The following is a 17,053-nucleotide window of genomic DNA, read 5'->3' as shown; positions in this document are numbered from 1 at the left end:
AACCTTTTCCTTTTCTTATTTAATTTTAGTTCCCCTCACCTTCTTTTTTACAAAGCTTCATTTTGAATCAAAGTCTAAAAAGATAAATTTCTTTAATCATGGTTTTTGTTACACATTACACCCATACTAATTTATTGATATTTCCTCACTCATCTCTCAATACAATTATCTATGAACAACTCGTGCATTGCACGAGACAGAAGGCTAGTTTTAAAGTAAAGAGGATTGGGAAGTAGTTTGGAATGTTACAAAATTACAACAATGCTAAAAATATAGACACGTGTAATATCTTGTTCGCTTGATTATAGAGATCTAACAACCCAAACTAGATCTTGATTCTCGTTAAAAACCATGATTCTCAATTAATGGGAAATCAACGTCAAATTCTTCTAACTGATTTTATAAACTAGAGTGTACCCGTGCTCATGCACGGGTAGTTATTAAAGGATGGTTATTGGTAATTATTGATTTTTTTTAAAAAAAAAAAAAAAGATAAAAAAAATTAAAAATAAAGTAGTGGGATGGGTAGTTTTTTCCTCACAAAAAAAAAATAAAAATAAAAATAAATTAAAAAAAAACCTAAATGCATGAGAGTTGAGGAATGAGGTTTTGGAGGCTCCTCATTCACTTACTCTACAATTATATATTAGATATAAATACTTTGAACTTGTAACTTTGTAAGTTATCAAATATATACTTTGTATGTACTAATAACCTTTTAATTAATTTTTTATCCAAAAATCTAAATAAAACTATATGGAGAAAAATAACTTATCAACCAATTGCTTTCATAATTTTAAGCAAAAAATATATCAAAAATTTAACCTTAACATACAATACCAACAATAGATAGGTGCATGGAACTTTGCCAACTACCATGTAATTACATACTTCCTTTGTTTTTTTTACTTGACCCGCATTGATTTTTACACTATTCAACACCCCTCCTTTGACCCGTCTTTTGTGAATGATACGTAAGGATAAATAAATTCATGTGGGATCTTTTTGAATTCGTCTCAATAAGTATTATTATAATATACAACTATTCTAATTTTTACTTATGGAGAATTAAAGTTGTTGATCGCTAAAGTTTTGCATTGGCAAATGTGATAAAAGAAACATGTCAAGTAAAAAAGAACTGAGAAAGTATAAAAAACTGTGTTTTCTAACTCAAATTTTGAATTAAGCTTGAGAGACTCATGGGGTTAGAGCTTCTTTCCAATATTAGATGATCACGGGATCGATTCTCATATCATGGTGACAAAAGTCCGACCCATGTTGACTTTATTAAGTTGCTTACATGGCAATTTTTCATTGGTATCCATGATAAACTCCACGTTTATTTTCCTTTTCCTAATTTCTTTCTACTTCCAAATTATCCCAAAATAAAAAATAAAAACAAAATCAAAAAATTGTTGCAAAGCTAAAACATTGAAGCGAAGTCAGTGATCGGCGGTACCATTATTTCCGAGGAGAGAGAAAATCAGAGTAACAACAATGGCGGAAAACTCCGATAATCAGCCCACCATTTCCGACAATTCTACACCTCCACCTAAACCTTCTCACGATGATCTTAAACTTCCTCAGGTTTTATTCTACTGCATATTAATTTTGTTTCTTTTTCATGATTAAGATCTGTTTTTAGGGTTTTCAGTATTATTTTCATTGTTAATTTGATTGGTTTAAGTTTGTGATTTTGTCAATTTGTGAAAAATTTGATCTTTTTTGGTTTTAGGTTTAATGCCTGTGATTATCTCTGATTTCTTTGATGCTAATAGTTTATGTTTTGATTGTTTATGCTAATTCTGCTAAATTGAGGATTCATTGCTAGCTAGTTTATTTTGGTGTGGAAAGAGTGTAGAGCATGGTGTTGTAGTCTTGTAGATGGTATGGGAATATGGGATTCGATCATGGGTACGAAACTCGAGACTTTAACCGATTAAGCTAGTTTGCTTCCGCACGTTTAAGCCTAAGGAGTTAACTTTCCTTATATGAGATGTTGATGGAAACTATTATTTGGGATGAATTTAAGGCTTTGTTGTAGGGTTTTGATGTGTGTTATTTTGATTAATGAATGGGGAACTTAGTTTTACAAGAGATCATTGTGCAATGTGGAGAAGAATATAGACTTACTCTCTACAAAAGGTTTGTCTTGCCTCAATTCCGAAGGACTTAAATCGTTTGATTGAAGTTTTTTGAAGTTTGATCTTAGGAACCTATAAATTAGGGATTGTGGGAACATTTTGGCCAGAAGCGCTTTGTGTGAATGTCTATATTATGGTTATGACTCTTATGGAATTATTATGATTTTTCTTTGTGATCTGATTAATTGATTATTGTTTGAAATATATTATCGTGATTTGGAGTTTCACTTTGTTGTCACGCGATCTCACTTTGTAGTTGACATGTTGTCTCAGGTGCCGAATTTCCCTTATTTTCCACCTCTACAACATGGTGGTGTCAATATGTTACCAATCATGTACCCCACACTACTTCCAGGCATTGCTAATGCGCAGAACCCAGAGCAGAATAATCGTGGACCGGGCATTTATGCTGTTCCAATGCTTCCATTTGTGGGAACTGTCACTGGAATTCCCACTAATACTCTCATTCCTCTAACATATAGCACACCAACGTAAGTATTGATTTTGGAATGTTTCAAGGTTTGTAGTGTTTGATTTAATATTTTTGTAACTTCTGCTACAACACTTTTTGAATTTGTTATTCATATACCCTTTTTTAGTATAAGCTTAGAATTGATTAGTTTGTAAGTTGAGTGTAAGTGGAATAGTCCCCTCGGCCTCAACAAAAGAGGATCAGGGGATTAGGTAACCATTCCAATGTTTTGGCAGAATTTTCTACTGTACGAGATAATGGTAGCAAAGCTAAACTATTATTTTCACCTTATAAACTTTGGAATATTCAGCAAATTGTTTTGTTCTTTTTTTTTTTTTTTTTTTTTTTTGGTGGGAGTGGGGGGGTGGTTAGAGATGACTGTGTTTAAACCTCTTCACCTTTGGATTTTATTTATTATTAATGAGAATACCTTCTAGAAATGAGGAGCTACGATAGTAGCTGAGTCCAATCTTATTCCTTTGGGATTTTGGTAAACACCAGGGATGTCAAATTTACTCTTCAGAGAGTACAGGAAGGGGTGATTAAGCTGAATATTGGATCTCTGTTTAACCAAATTCCTGCTTGACATCTCAGTTTCCCTCCCCTAAATTTTATTTGCAGCAAGAGGCATACAGTCTTAACAACTGAATTGTTTACAGATCCTATATTATGAATGTTTCAATATACACTTTTGACTTTACCAGAATTGCTAGACTAGATGTAGAATCTGGTCTCCTTAGCATCTTAGTTAGTTGGTTATTACACCTAGTATGCTATTCTTATTGAAGTAAGTGATTTTTGTTCGTTATTTGTTGTGATCCAGAGTCTTCAGCATTTGTAATTTGATTAGAGTTTGCTAGAGTAATGTTACAACGTGTATTATTTGTTTACCAAACTGAGAGTCTGATGATTAATGCTAGAGATCCAGACAATTAATTTATGAGACAACAATCATGTATGCACTTGTCAATGAAAGAATTGGTTGCGGGAGATCTAGATTGTGGACTTATAAAAGGGGTGGAATGGTTCTGTTGTACAAGATAGAAATGAGAGATGATACAGCATAACCTATTAACTTTGTTGCACAATTGTAACAGGAGAGTAGCATCCTCTGAGGCTGGAACTGCTAGTGGGGAGCAAAGCCAGGCGGGTCAGCAGCAGCCACAGCAACAGCAACCTCAGCTTGGACCTCAAAGACAAATTGTTGTACGGAGATTTCAGATCGCATTTCAGCTTGACTTGCTGCTCATATTAAAGTTGGCAGCTGTGATCTTTATATTTAACCAAGATGGATCGAGACAAAGGCTTGCTCTGCTTGTGTTCTTTGCATTTATCGTCTACTTGTAAGTATAAAAAGTGCAATTATGGGTCTTTATCTAATGCATCTTCACTTAAGTCTAAAATAGAATTCTTAATCATAAAGTTCTGTGCTTTTGTGTTTAAACCGAATTAGCTTTTTGGATCATCACTCACAATAGACTGGAAAGCTTTGTTGTACCAAACTTTTGTGTGCATGTTTGTGTGGCTGTCCATATGCACAATTTGCTTCTGAGGATACCTCTCCTTGCACTCTTCACTTAATATATTAATATGAAATCTTCACATAAAAAGTCTACTATCACTCATCCTTTGTGATGGGGTACTGCAGATACCAGACTGGAGCTTTAACTCCACTTATGCGTTGGATTTCACAAGCAATGCACAGGGCAGCCGCTCCTCCCCGGCCACCAAGGCCTGCTGCCAGGGTTGACCCGATTGTTAGACAAGGGGATGATAATGTTGCTGCAGCTGCTGCTGGTAATAATTTATGTACTTTTTTTTAGAAATCTTGCACATTGCATGCATTTTTGGTGATAATTGTTGAAGAAAAATGTCACCCTTGATGGTTATCTGTTTCATGACCATCTTAAGGGTATCATCAAGTCTAGATGTGATGCTCTTTTGTTTGCTTGAGCACTGAATCACTGATAGTGTAAAACTTGAGAGTTTTCCTGATGAGTTGATTTTGCAACGTACATTACTTAATTATCATCTGTCATCCATAAGATATACAACATTTTCTTTTCTCCATGGTCTATTTCTTCCCCTCTCCCTTCCCAATCTAGAGGGGGTTTCCAATCTTTACACGAGTGCATGACTGCATGGGGTTCAATGGAGCATTTGCGGTTCGTAAGGTGTATTAAGAGATGGTATCAAGAGATATTGTACCCTGGGATTAAAATACATTGGAATATTGAGGTTATTGTGTTCGAATAATTTACGAGGATACAAATAGCTTCATACCTAATAGTAGAGGTTCAAAGATGATAAGCAAATATTCTGAATAGTAATGAAGGTGCTAGAAACACTGTTTTGTAGATTGTGATTACTAGTGTCAGATGAGTAAGAAGATGATTTAGTAGAGTAAGTAATTTGTTTCATGGGAGAGTGGGGACTGGGGGACGAGATCTTACTATATTGCAATTTTGGGATTGTGGTAAACATTTCAGTTCATGGAATTAGCTGGAGGAAAAAAAAAAATGGGCACTTTCACATTAATTGGTTTAAGACTTTAAGCTAGTACTCTGTATCATATTAGGACTGTTATTTATTAGGAATATTATAATGTGATTCTATTATTTTAAAATTTTTATCTTTTTGTGTTTATATTAGTCGAGTAACCTTATATTAAGGGGTCATTTTATATTTAAAAGTAGGGACTGATAATTGTGAAATTCTTGTCAAGACTTAGAACAAATTTTTAAATTGGGATTTAGTGTCTTTGGCTCTTTGCCATTGAATTGACCCTTAGAAGTCGTTGCCTTTGTTTTGTCCATTGGATCATCAAGATCCGTATCATATACAATGTATGAACGATGCATTCAATAAGAAGCTTCTGTGTGACCCTTTGACTTGTGATTGTTTGCTAATGAAGGCCACTGATAGACATGGATTGTTGTGAAGGCCCAAAGTTGGACACACGTAAAATACCCAATATTTATTTGACTATAGTTTATACTTTATAGGATACAGAATAATGTAAAGGGACTTTATTGTGGTTATATGTAAAAAGTATGTGAAGAAATTCAGAAAATGATTAGTGGAACCACCAAAACCAGACAAGCTCTCCGATTCTCTGCATATTTGTGGCAGAATCATTTATGGGAAGTTAACTTCATATGATAGAAGTAATATGTTGGAGGTGAATTTTCAATTTAGAAGGTCTTAGTCAGCTTATATTAAGAATAGTATTTGGCGAGTTAAACTCAAAGATCAACTCTTCTATTTGAAGTCAATCATGCTGAGATAAGGTAATTAATGAACAAGAATCAACACTCAGTAAGAATTTTAATGTGAATTAATCTGCTTTATATTGGAGTTTCGTGTGTATATTTTTACTAATAATCATATTGTACTTCCTCAAGTGGTTAATTGTTCTGATATTCTATTATGACTTTGGATGTTCTACTGATGTGTGCGATGCATTAACTTCACTGCAACAGATGCACAACCTGGTGCAGAAAATGACAATCCACCAGCAGATGGTGCAGAACGTATTGCTGAAAATGAAGCTGCTCCGGAGGCCGGAGCTGAAGGAGACAACCATTGGTGGGGTATAGTTAAAGAGATTCAGATGATAGTTTTCGGTTTCATTACCTCTCTCCTCCCTGGATTTCACAACATGGAACATCATGCTTAAAGGCTTAATGGACTAACCAAATCACTCCACCCATGCCAAGTACATTAAAATTAATTTCAACATATGCATCGTACAATAGATGGATTGTATTAGAAGAATTACGATGTCTAGGTTCGAATTGAAGATTAGTTTTATAGTTTATACCTGTTAAACAGTTTGCAGATCAATATCTGTTTATCTTACTGTGAGGGTAGAAGGTGTTCATGTTGTAGAGCAATGAGTATATCTTAGTAAATTATATTTCTTTTTTTTCACTTTCGAAGTGTTTACTTTATTGTTGGATCAATATCTTTTTATCTTAATGTGAGGGTAGAAGGTGTTCACTTTTATTATTTTATCAATGGTAACTGCCTTTAAAGGTAATGGACAACATTGTAGATTCTTGGAAAAATTCCTGCTGTCACAAGTGTCATGTTTACTACGGAGTACAAAGTAATTTGCTACAGAAAGATGTAATATACTCCCTCTGTTTTGCTTGGAACGAGACATCAAATTGTAATCAAACTCATGTAAGAAAATATTGGTGGATAAAACCATCCAATATGTCTTTAAACAATCTATTTACCCGATTACAACTTGCACTGATTTTATAAAATCAAGCTACACCACGGACATTTATGACAATATATAATGGTTATATATGGTTCCAAACGACAGTATATGACCCAGAGATGTATCCCCTAGGATCTCAACACTTTTCGCCACCGGGCCCGTAACCTCCAGAATTTCTCCAAAAGCGTGGATAATAGCCTTCAATTTTGGAATTTTTTGACCTTTTTTCTGCCGGAAATAAAAATTGTTGAGATATTTACCATGGTCCCTAATACGCTCCGTGAGCCCATTTGGATCAATAAAACCATCCAATATGCCTTTAAACAATCAATTTACCCGATTACAACTTGCACTGATTTTATAAAATCAAGCTACACCACGGACATTTATAACAACATATAACGGTCATATATGGTTCCAAACGACATTATATGACCCCGAGATGCATCCCCTAGGATCTCAAAACTTTTCGGCACCGAGCCCCATAACCTCCAAAATTCCTCAAAAAGTGTAGATAATAGCCTTCAATTTTGATAATTTTGACCTTTTTTCGCCCGAAAATAAAAATTACCGAGATGTTTACCATGGTCCCTAATACCCTCCGAGAGCTAATTTGGGTAGATAAAACCATCCAATATGTCTTTAAACAGTAGATTTACCCAAATACAACTTACACTGATTTATAAAATCAAGCTACACCACGGACATTTATGACAACATATAATGGTCATATACGGTTCCAAACGGCATTATATAACCCCGAGATGTAACCCCTAGGATCTCAACATTTTCTCCACTGGGCCCCGTAACCTCCAAAATTCCTCAAAAGTCGTGGATAATAGTCTTCAATTTTGGAATTTTTTGACCTGTTTTCGGCCGGAATTAAAAATTGTTGAGATGTTTACCATGGTCCCTAATACCCTCCGGGAGTCCATTTCGGTGGATAAAACCATCCAATATGCCTTTAAACAGTGGATTTACCCGATTACAACTTGCACAGATTTCATAAAATCAAGCTACACCACAGACATTTATGACAACATATAATGGCCATGTATGGTTCCAAACGACATTATATAAGTTTGAGATGTATCCCCTAGGATCTCAACACTTTTCACCACCGAGACATGTAACCTCCAAAATTTTGTCAAGAAACGTGGATAATAGCCTTCAATTTTGGAATTTTTTCACCGTTTTTCGCCCGGAAATAAAATCGTCGAGATTTTTACCATGGTCCATAATATCCTCCGGGAGCCCATTTTGGTGGATAAAACCATCCAATATGCCTTTAAACAGACAATTTACCCGATTATCACTTACATTTATTTCATAAAATCAAGCTACACCACGAACATTTATGATAACATATAATGGACTAATGGTTATATATGATTCCTTACGACATTATATGACCCCGAGAATTTATCTCCTAGGATCTCAACAGTTTTCGGCATCGAGCCTCATAACCTTCAAAATTCCTCAAAAATATGTGGATAATAGCCTTCAATTTTAAAATTTTTTGACCATATTTCACTCGTAAATAAAAATTGCCGAAATGTTTACCATGTTCCATAATACCCTCCAGGAGCCCATTTGAGTGGATAACACCATCTAATATGCCTTTAAACAGTAAATTTACCAGATTACAACTTGCACTTAATTCATAAAATCAAGCTACACCATGGACATTTATGACAACATATACTGGTCATATATGGTTCCAAATGACAAAATATGACCCCGAGATGTTTCCCCTAGGATCTCAATACTTTTTGGCACCGGGCCCATAACCTCCAAAATTCCTCAAAAACCATGGATAATAGACTTCAATTTTGGAATATTTGACATTTTTTTGCCCGGAAATAAAAATTGTCGAGTTGTTTACCTTGGTCCCTAATACCCTTGGGGAGCCAATTTGGGTGGATAAAACCATTCAATATGCCTTTAATAGTAGATTTACTCGATTACAACTTGCACTGATTTCATAAAATCAAGTTACACCACGGACATTTATGACAACATATAATGGTCATATATGGTTACAAACGACATTATACGACCCCGAGATGTAACCCCTTGGATCTCAACACTTTTCGCCACCGGGCCCCATAACCTCCAAAATTCCTCAAAAGCGTGGATAAAGCCTTCAATTTTGGAATTTTTTGACCTTTTTTCGTACAGAAATAAAAATTGTCGAGATGTTTACTATGGCCCCTTATATCCTCCAAGAGCCCATTTGGGTGGATAAAACCATCCAATATGCCTTTAAATATTTGATTTACCCGATTACAACTTGCACAGATATTATTAAAATTAAGCTACACCCCCAACATTTATGAAAACATATAATAGTCATGTATGGTCCCAAATGACATTACATGACCCTGAGATGTATTCCCTAGGATCTCAACACTTTTCGACACCGGGTCCTGTAACCTCTAAAATTCCAAAAAAAACGTGGATAATAGCCTTCAATTTTGGAATTTTTTGACATTTTTTCGCCCGGAAATAAAAATTGCCGAAGTGTTTACCATAGTACCTAATATCCTCCGGAAGCCCATTAGGGTGAATAAAACCATCCAATATGCCTTTAAACAATCTATTTACCCGATTACAACTTGCACTGATTTCATAAAATCAAGCTACACCACGGACATTTATGACAACATATAATGGTCATATATGGTTCCAAACGACATCATATGACCCTGAGATGTTTCCCCTAGGATCTCAACACTTTTCGGCACCAGGCCTCATAACCTCCAAAATTCTTCAAAAAGCATAGATAATAGCCTTCAATTTTGCAATTTTTGACCCTTTTTCGCTCGGAAATAAAAATTACCGAGATGTTTACCATGGTCCCTAATACCCTCTGAGAGCCAATTTGGGTGGATAAAACCATCCAATAGGCCTTTAAACGGTATATTTACCCGATTACAACTTGCATTGATTTTATAAAATCAAGGTACATCACGGACATTTATGACAACATATAATGGTCATATATGGTTCCAAACGGCATCATATGACCCTGAGATGTATCCCACAGGATCTAAACACATTTTGCCACCGGGTCCGTAACCTCTAAAATTCCTCAAAAAGCGTGGATAATAGCCTTCAATTTTTGAATTTTTTGACCTTTTTTTGGCCGGAAATAAAAAATGTTGAGATCTTTAGCATGGTTCCTAATACCCTCCAAGAGCCCATTTAGGTGGATAAAACCATCTAATATGCATTTAAACAGTTGATTTACCCGATTACAACTTGCACGAATTTTATAAAATCAAGCTACACCACCGACAATTATGAGAACATATAATGGTCATGTATGCTTCCAAACGATATGACCCTGAGATGTATCCCCTAGGATCTCAACACTTTTCGCTACCGGGCCCTGTAACCTCCAAAATTTATCAAAAAACGTGGATAATAGTCTTCAATTTTGGAATTTTTTAACCTTTTTTGGCCAAAAATAAAAATTGTCGAGGTGTTTACCGTGGTCCCTAATACCCTCCGGGATCCCATTTGGGTGGATAAAACCATCCAATATGCTTTTAAACAGTCAATTTATCCGATTACAACTTGCACCGATTTCTTAAAATCAAGTTACGCCACGGATATTTATGACAACATATAGTGGTCATATATGGTAGTGGTCATATATGGTTCAAAACGACATTATATGACCCTGAGATGTATTTTAGGATCTCAACACTTTTCGCCACCGGGCCCGTAACCTCCAAAATTTTTTAAAAAGCTTGGATAATAATTTTCAATTTTGTAATTTTTTAACTTTTTTTCACCCGGAAATAAAAATTGCTGAGATGTTTTACCTTGGTCTCTAATACCAGGAGCTTATTTGGGTGGATAAAACTATCCAATATACCTTAAAAAGCGTGGATAATATTATTCAATTTTTGAATCTTTTAACCTTTTTTCTCCCAGAATTAAAAATTGCCGAGATGTTTACCATGGTTTATAATATCCTCCGGGAGCTTATTTGGGTAGTAAAACCATCAATTTACCCGATCATAACTTGCACTGATTTCATAAAATCAAGCTACACCACGGACATTTATGACAACATATAATGGTCATATGTGGTTCCAAACGGCATTATATGATCCTGAGATGTATCCTCTAGAATTTCAATACTTTTCGTCACCGGGCCCCATAACCTCCAAAATTCCTAAAAAAGTGTGGATAATAGCCTTCAATTTTTAAATTTTTTGAACTTTTTTCGCCCGGAAATAAAAATTGCCGAGATGTTTACCTTTGTACCTAATATCCTCCGGGAGCCCATTTGGGTGGATAAAACCATCCAATATGCCTCTAAACAGTTAATTTACCCGATTACAACTTGCGTTGATTTCATAAAATGAAGCTACACCACGGATATTTATGACAACATATAATGGTCACATAATGTTCCAAACGACATTATATGACCCTGAGATGTTTCCCCTAGGATCTCGAAACTTTTCGCCACCTGGCTCCGTAACCTCCATAATTTCTCTTTGACCTTTTTTCGGCCGGAAATAAATATTGGCGAGATGTTTACCATGGTCCCTAATACCCTCCGGGAGCCCATTTGGGTGGATAAAACCATCCAATATGCCTTTAAATAGTAAATTTACTCGATTACAACTTGCACTGATTTCATAAAATCAATCTACAAATTAGGGTTATCATCTTTTAAAAATATATAAGTTGTTGGTGGTTTACCAGTGAACTTGTGCATAACTTCATCACATACAAATTTAGCCAAACTTGTGAAATCTTATGATAGCGACGAACTGACCAGCACCTAAATGTTTGTAATTGTATCCTGAACTTCAGAACTTGTGCATATACTTCTTGAGATTCCCAATTTCAAGCATTAGGTGCTCACCAAAGTTTGCACAAGAGAGGTAGATGAAAAAATCAACACATGGAGAGGTTAATCAAGCATTGAGTCCTATAATCCTATTTAGCTCCTGCTAGCCAACTTAATATATTCACTATTACTCAATCAGAACATACGATCATATTATTCAGAAATCTGTAGTTTTTTAGCCCGTGTTATATTCAACTTCAATTTTTCAAAAACATAGATTAACAAGGAAGCAAACATATTCAACATGGACGATTGAACACATTACGAAGCACAAAATTGCAAACAATCGATTTTCACCCACCACAGCAAACACCACATACGCCAAAAGCCGTAATAAGGTGATCAAACGTCAGGAAAATCTCAATGAAAAGAAGGGCAAATAACTGAAGTTCCATTCTGTCATTACTTAAACTTCTCATAAGATCTAACAAGTACATGATCCTGCAAAAATGCCAATGTAGGTGAACCCAACAAAACTTAATGTATCTAAGTTGAACTGCATGAAACAAAAACTCATAATTGCCTAATAAGCCTGCCAATGGGATTTTCATTCTTCATCTGACTCTTCATCATCGTCAGCACCAGCAGCAGCATTTAGGGCATTCAATCGTTTGATTAAGCTAGCCTTCCTCTCATCATAGGTCAGCTTCTTCAAATTGTACCTGAAGCAAAAAAATTATTTAAGTTAGTAATAATACAGTGAAGTCCGCATGCCAAGGAAAAGGAAATATAAAAATTAAAAACAAAAAATCCCTCCAGCAACGCTCACCTCTTGTGCTCCTTTGGTGGCTGTTTGCCAGACTTCTTGGCAATAGGATCAGCTCGGATGGCAGCATGAACCTTCTTGTACAGAGCCTCTAAATTATCAGCCTCAATTCCTCTCTTGATGTATTCACTGAAATGAGACTGGTATTTCTCAGGCTCATCCTCCATGAGAGTCTATAACATTGAACATCAGAGTTAGAGCCACAAAAGAGTCAGAAGCGTGCATAATTATATAAGAACTCTGAATCTCAATACCTACCTTCATGTAAGTAGCAACGTGTCCACCATAGATGTACTTGCGGTGGACATCAGCATCAAGCTGCTTGCCGTCTTTTGCAAAACCAGCAAACCTCTTGTCACTGTGTGGAATGTCCAAACCACCATCTAGTGCTCCCTGCAAAATAGAGAGCATTGGTCAAACAAGGTTTATCAATGTTCCTCAAACACTACGCACTGATATTTATCAACATCAGAACTTGCAAAGCAGCAGCAACACCGTGATGAAAATGTATCAATTCATTTGAGATATTCAATGGGTTTACCATACAGGTAAATAGCATTAAACCTAAATGACTTTGAACAAATGACATCAATGCACCATCACTAAAATTTCACTAAATAGCAAATGAAGTTACTTACATAATCAAATTGACAAAATACCCTAGGTTAAGACTAAACAGGATTAGAGACATCATATATAAGATTTACAATACAACGGGTATTCCAGACACCTTCTAATTACACACATAAGAAGAGAATAAAAACTTTACCTTAAGAGCACCAAAAACTCTATTTCCTGTAGTTGTCCTAATAAGACCAACATCGAGAAGAGCACGGAAAGGCCTCCTTGTTTCAGCAGGTTCAACAGAATAGTCCTCACCAGTTGCCTGACAAACAAACTCATCAGAGACTAGAAGGGTTATGCATATTCAGACAAATCACAAGATTAGATCATTTAACTACCTCAACATTGCCTTCATATTCCTGGTCCATCTCAAGCATCTTCAAGACTCTTCTTGCAAGAAGAAGTCCAGTACAGTATGCTAAAAAAGGCAATTAACAATGACATAAATATATGCTAACAGGTCAACAGCATAAGATATTTAAATAAGTATGACGGATCACAAGGCTCAGTAGGATATTTACCAGCAGCGTAGTTAGTAAGACCAACTTCAAGCCCATAGCGGGGAAGCTCATGAGCATAGGCTGAAGCAAGAACAATATCACCAGCAATGCTTGCAGATATAATTTGTGCAGTTACATCTTTGTTAGTCTGCATTACATGTTAAGGCAGAACTACGAAAATGGACATCATGCTACAGTTCATATATCAAATCATTTCAAATTAAGTTCTTGGATAAAATTAAAAATTTGTATCATGGCTAAAACATACAGCAAATTATGTAAACTAAAAGTTGAAAAGAGCATTGGTTCTTTAAAGAAAGTGACAGATGAAATCAAATTGCTCATATGTGATAATTCAGTGAACAGTTAATTTAGTATTAGTAGGCTAGTAGCGTAGCAAAGGATACAAATCGCACAACAAAACGGTACTTAGGAGTGTTGTACTTGTTCTTGTCTTGGTTAATCAATCGATTCCTGGCACGGTAATCGGTCTTTCCCTCTATTGATACATAAACGAGAAAAAATTAGTTTTAGAAAAACAATCAAAAAGACTACTAAACAATTCCGACAAGTAAATGCAAAACTCAAACTCCTATATGACTGACCTCTTCTTCTCTTGAACTTTACTTGGTAACGCTTGAAGTAAGCCCTTGTTTTTTGAGCCTTCACAAAGGCCTGCAGCACATGGAAACTATACCATCAGCAAAGCGGTAACATAAATCATACAACTATCTACCATTCAACTTAATAACTAGAAAAACAGGGGCAACAAGTGAGATTCATGATAAAGCTTACTATAATCATTCCTCTAAAAAATGCAAACAAATCATTGTACTTTAAAGCAATACCATCGGTAATCGAAGCACCAAAGTAACATTCCATATTTACGAAATGCAAAGTAGGAGTGTACTGGCGCTATACTTACACAAGGATCAAGCAATCAAACCCAACAATCTACAATTCCATAATACATTTTATAAGCCACATAATCTAAACTTCATAATAGTGATTTTCCAGTAAATATCCATTAAAATGTCTAGGCTTAAATACATTGTTGAACTATATAAATGGCACCACTTTCATGATTTGCATTTCACCCAATACTCTCGATTATCAATAATACATCTAGGATTAAAGTTCAGCACAATTACAATTAAGATTAACCCTTTTCTCAATCACAAAACTTTTATATCAGCCAATACATCCCCATAATAAATGACCTAAGTTACAAATTAAAGCAAAAAAAGCAGCAAAAAACCAATCTCAATAACAATAATCTGCAATTAAACACTAAATAACCTAAAACACAATACATTTCCACAATAAATCAATCAACTTCAAAAAAGATGCAATTTTTCTAGGGAAAACACTTAATCTGAGCAATCAATCCATTTCAACAGGGGAAGAAATGAAACCCAAAGCAAATCAATCAATTCAATGAAAATCACATCAAAGTTCATCACAAACAAAAAAGTTCAAACCATTACAAACAAAACTACAAAAAGAGATGAAGATCGATAGTAACAGAGAAGAGGGTAGAAGAGAGTGAAGCTCACCATTGTTGCGACAGCAGCAGAGGAGAGAGAAAGGAGGAGAGAGAAGCGCGAAAGAGCAGCAGAGTGTAGACTGTGAGTTTATGAAGAATGAGGGCGATAAAAACCCTAGGGTTTCTTCGAGATTGTTAGATCGACGGCCTAGATTTGTTCTAGGGTTTTAATGGCTTTTTTCTTGGTTCCACTTTTGGTTTGGGATTTTGTAACCAAATTCTTGGTTACTACTATGCTTAGCTTCGGTATGTTTATTTTTCTCCTTACCTAAATAATTAACACGTTTGACTTTTTTCCGCTATTCAGATGTTAAATTTGATCATCGTTTTTTTAACGGTGTATAAAAATAAATTTTATCATTATATTAATTTTTTATATTTTAACATTTAATCATTTACAAAGTATGTCTAAGGTTAAAGTTATGCATTGACACTTGTATCAAGTTTGACTTTATCAATTAGAGTATTCAGAAATGAAAGGAGTAGTATAGAGAGGTGATCAGAAATAATCTAGATCAACTCAAGCTTTAACATCAAATGTCATGACTAGTCCCGTAAAAAAGGTGGTGGGCTTGTCGAGCCAAAGTGGGTTTATCGGGTTGGGTTTGGGTTACTTTTATGGCTTACCTATACCCGCCTTTCTCAGGCCAAATTCGGGTCAGGTTAGCATGTTGAGCCGTAGTTGATCACATTTTACTTCTGTCTCGTTTTGACTTTTGACACTATTCCGAACTTTACTAACTTTAGTTGTTGTAATTAATGCAACATAATCATGTGCGATCTTGTGTTGAATCGTCTCAATGAGTATATAATAAAATCTAGTTATATAACTTTTAGTTGTTGATGTTTAGGGGTATTAATCATTAATTTGTGCGTTGTGAACTTGTGATAAAAGAAAGATGTCAACTAAGAAAACACCTAGTTAGTAGTTTAAATAAGTTTCTTTGTCCTGATACTACTTACCTCCTCTTCCTACTATTTCATCGTTTAGAAAATGCAAGAGCTTGATTCATCGACTAGGTTGGGAAGTCACGATTCAACACTGTTATCGTGAAGTTAATCCGGCGCCGAATTGGCTTGTTAATCATGAAGTTGAGCTTACTCAACGCTTGGTTATCTTTGAGACAGAAATCACTAATGTCTCATCTAGTCTATCTTCAGCATCCTCCATCAATTTCAACTTCATCTGCAAATCCAAGGTTAATTCACGAAGGCTAAGTTGAGGTTCAATTACTAGGAAAGCTATTCGACAATGGAACGCAGGGAAGAGAAGAAGGATGATCCCGAGTAGTGCTGCCTCTAACACTTCTACTAACATGTTTTCTAGTTGCAGGTCCCAGATTGGAAAGAAGAGAAAGATTGTTAATCCCCCCATTTCTGATCCTCCTCATTACCAGAAGAAGTTCGTTTTGAACTCTAGCTATTGTACTTGTAGTTCTAATTTCACATTCGTAAGTCAGGGTCATGAACTTTCGTGTCAGTCTTGTAAATCTACTAGTGTTGTATCCATACCCATGAACTGGAAGTATACCAGTGGGAATGGGTAGGTTTTTGTTTGTTTAAAGCTTTATAGCCATTGTCTTTAAAAAAAAAAAAAAAAAGGGTGTTTTATTGAAACATTTGGGTAGTGTTACTATTGCTAGGAAGGTCTTGGCTTTGACAACTTAGGACTTTGTTGGCTTTATGTTTTGGTTTCTTTTTTTTTTTTTTTTTTTCTATTTTTTCTCCTTAGTGTGTATATGTACGCTAAGGGCCTGTTCTCATTGACTGAACTCAGCTGAACTGAACTGAACTGAACTCAGCTGAACTGAACTGAACTCAGCTGAACTGAACTGAACTCAGCTGAACTGAACTGAACTGAATATTTTATAAGAGAAGGAAATTAGGAGCTGAA

The 17,053-nt window shown here is 35.4% G+C and overlaps 2 protein-coding genes across 2 annotated transcripts; one reads left to right on the top strand and one right to left on the bottom strand.

Annotated features, from left to right (window-relative positions):
* The first annotated feature begins 1,384 nt into the window (after positions 1-1,384).
* On the top strand, positions 1,385-6,549 carry LOC145612019 (uncharacterized). The gene is made up of 5 exons (XM_081667396.1): positions 1,385-1,587; positions 2,418-2,635; positions 3,714-3,959; positions 4,265-4,413; positions 6,099-6,549. Exons 1-5 carry the CDS (start codon positions 1,498-1,500, stop codon positions 6,293-6,295), a joined length of 900 nt encoding a protein of 299 aa, XP_081523522.1. The 5' UTR covers positions 1,385-1,497; the 3' UTR covers positions 6,296-6,549.
* Positions 6,550-12,103: 5,554 nt separating this feature from the next.
* Positions 12,104-15,249, bottom strand: LOC145611196 (large ribosomal subunit protein uL18). The gene is made up of 9 exons (XM_081666487.1): positions 15,170-15,249; positions 14,219-14,288; positions 14,021-14,112; positions 13,635-13,761; positions 13,452-13,531; positions 13,259-13,375; positions 12,748-12,882; positions 12,493-12,662; positions 12,104-12,385 (listed from the first exon to the last, which is right to left on the bottom strand). The coding sequence occupies exons 1-9, from the start codon at positions 15,170-15,172 to the stop codon at positions 12,271-12,273; spliced, it is 909 nt and encodes a 302-aa protein (XP_081522613.1). The 5' UTR covers positions 15,173-15,249; the 3' UTR covers positions 12,104-12,270.
* Positions 15,250-17,053: the final 1,804 nt, after the last annotated feature.

This window comes from Chenopodium album, chromosome 24 (assembly GCF_948465745.1).
Source record: "Chenopodium album chromosome 24, dcCheAlbu1.1, whole genome shotgun sequence".
NCBI lineage: Eukaryota > Viridiplantae > Streptophyta > Magnoliopsida > Caryophyllales > Amaranthaceae > Chenopodium > Chenopodium album.
The sequence above is the reverse complement of the archived record's forward strand: the minus strand, read 5'-3'. Positions and strand labels throughout refer to the sequence as shown.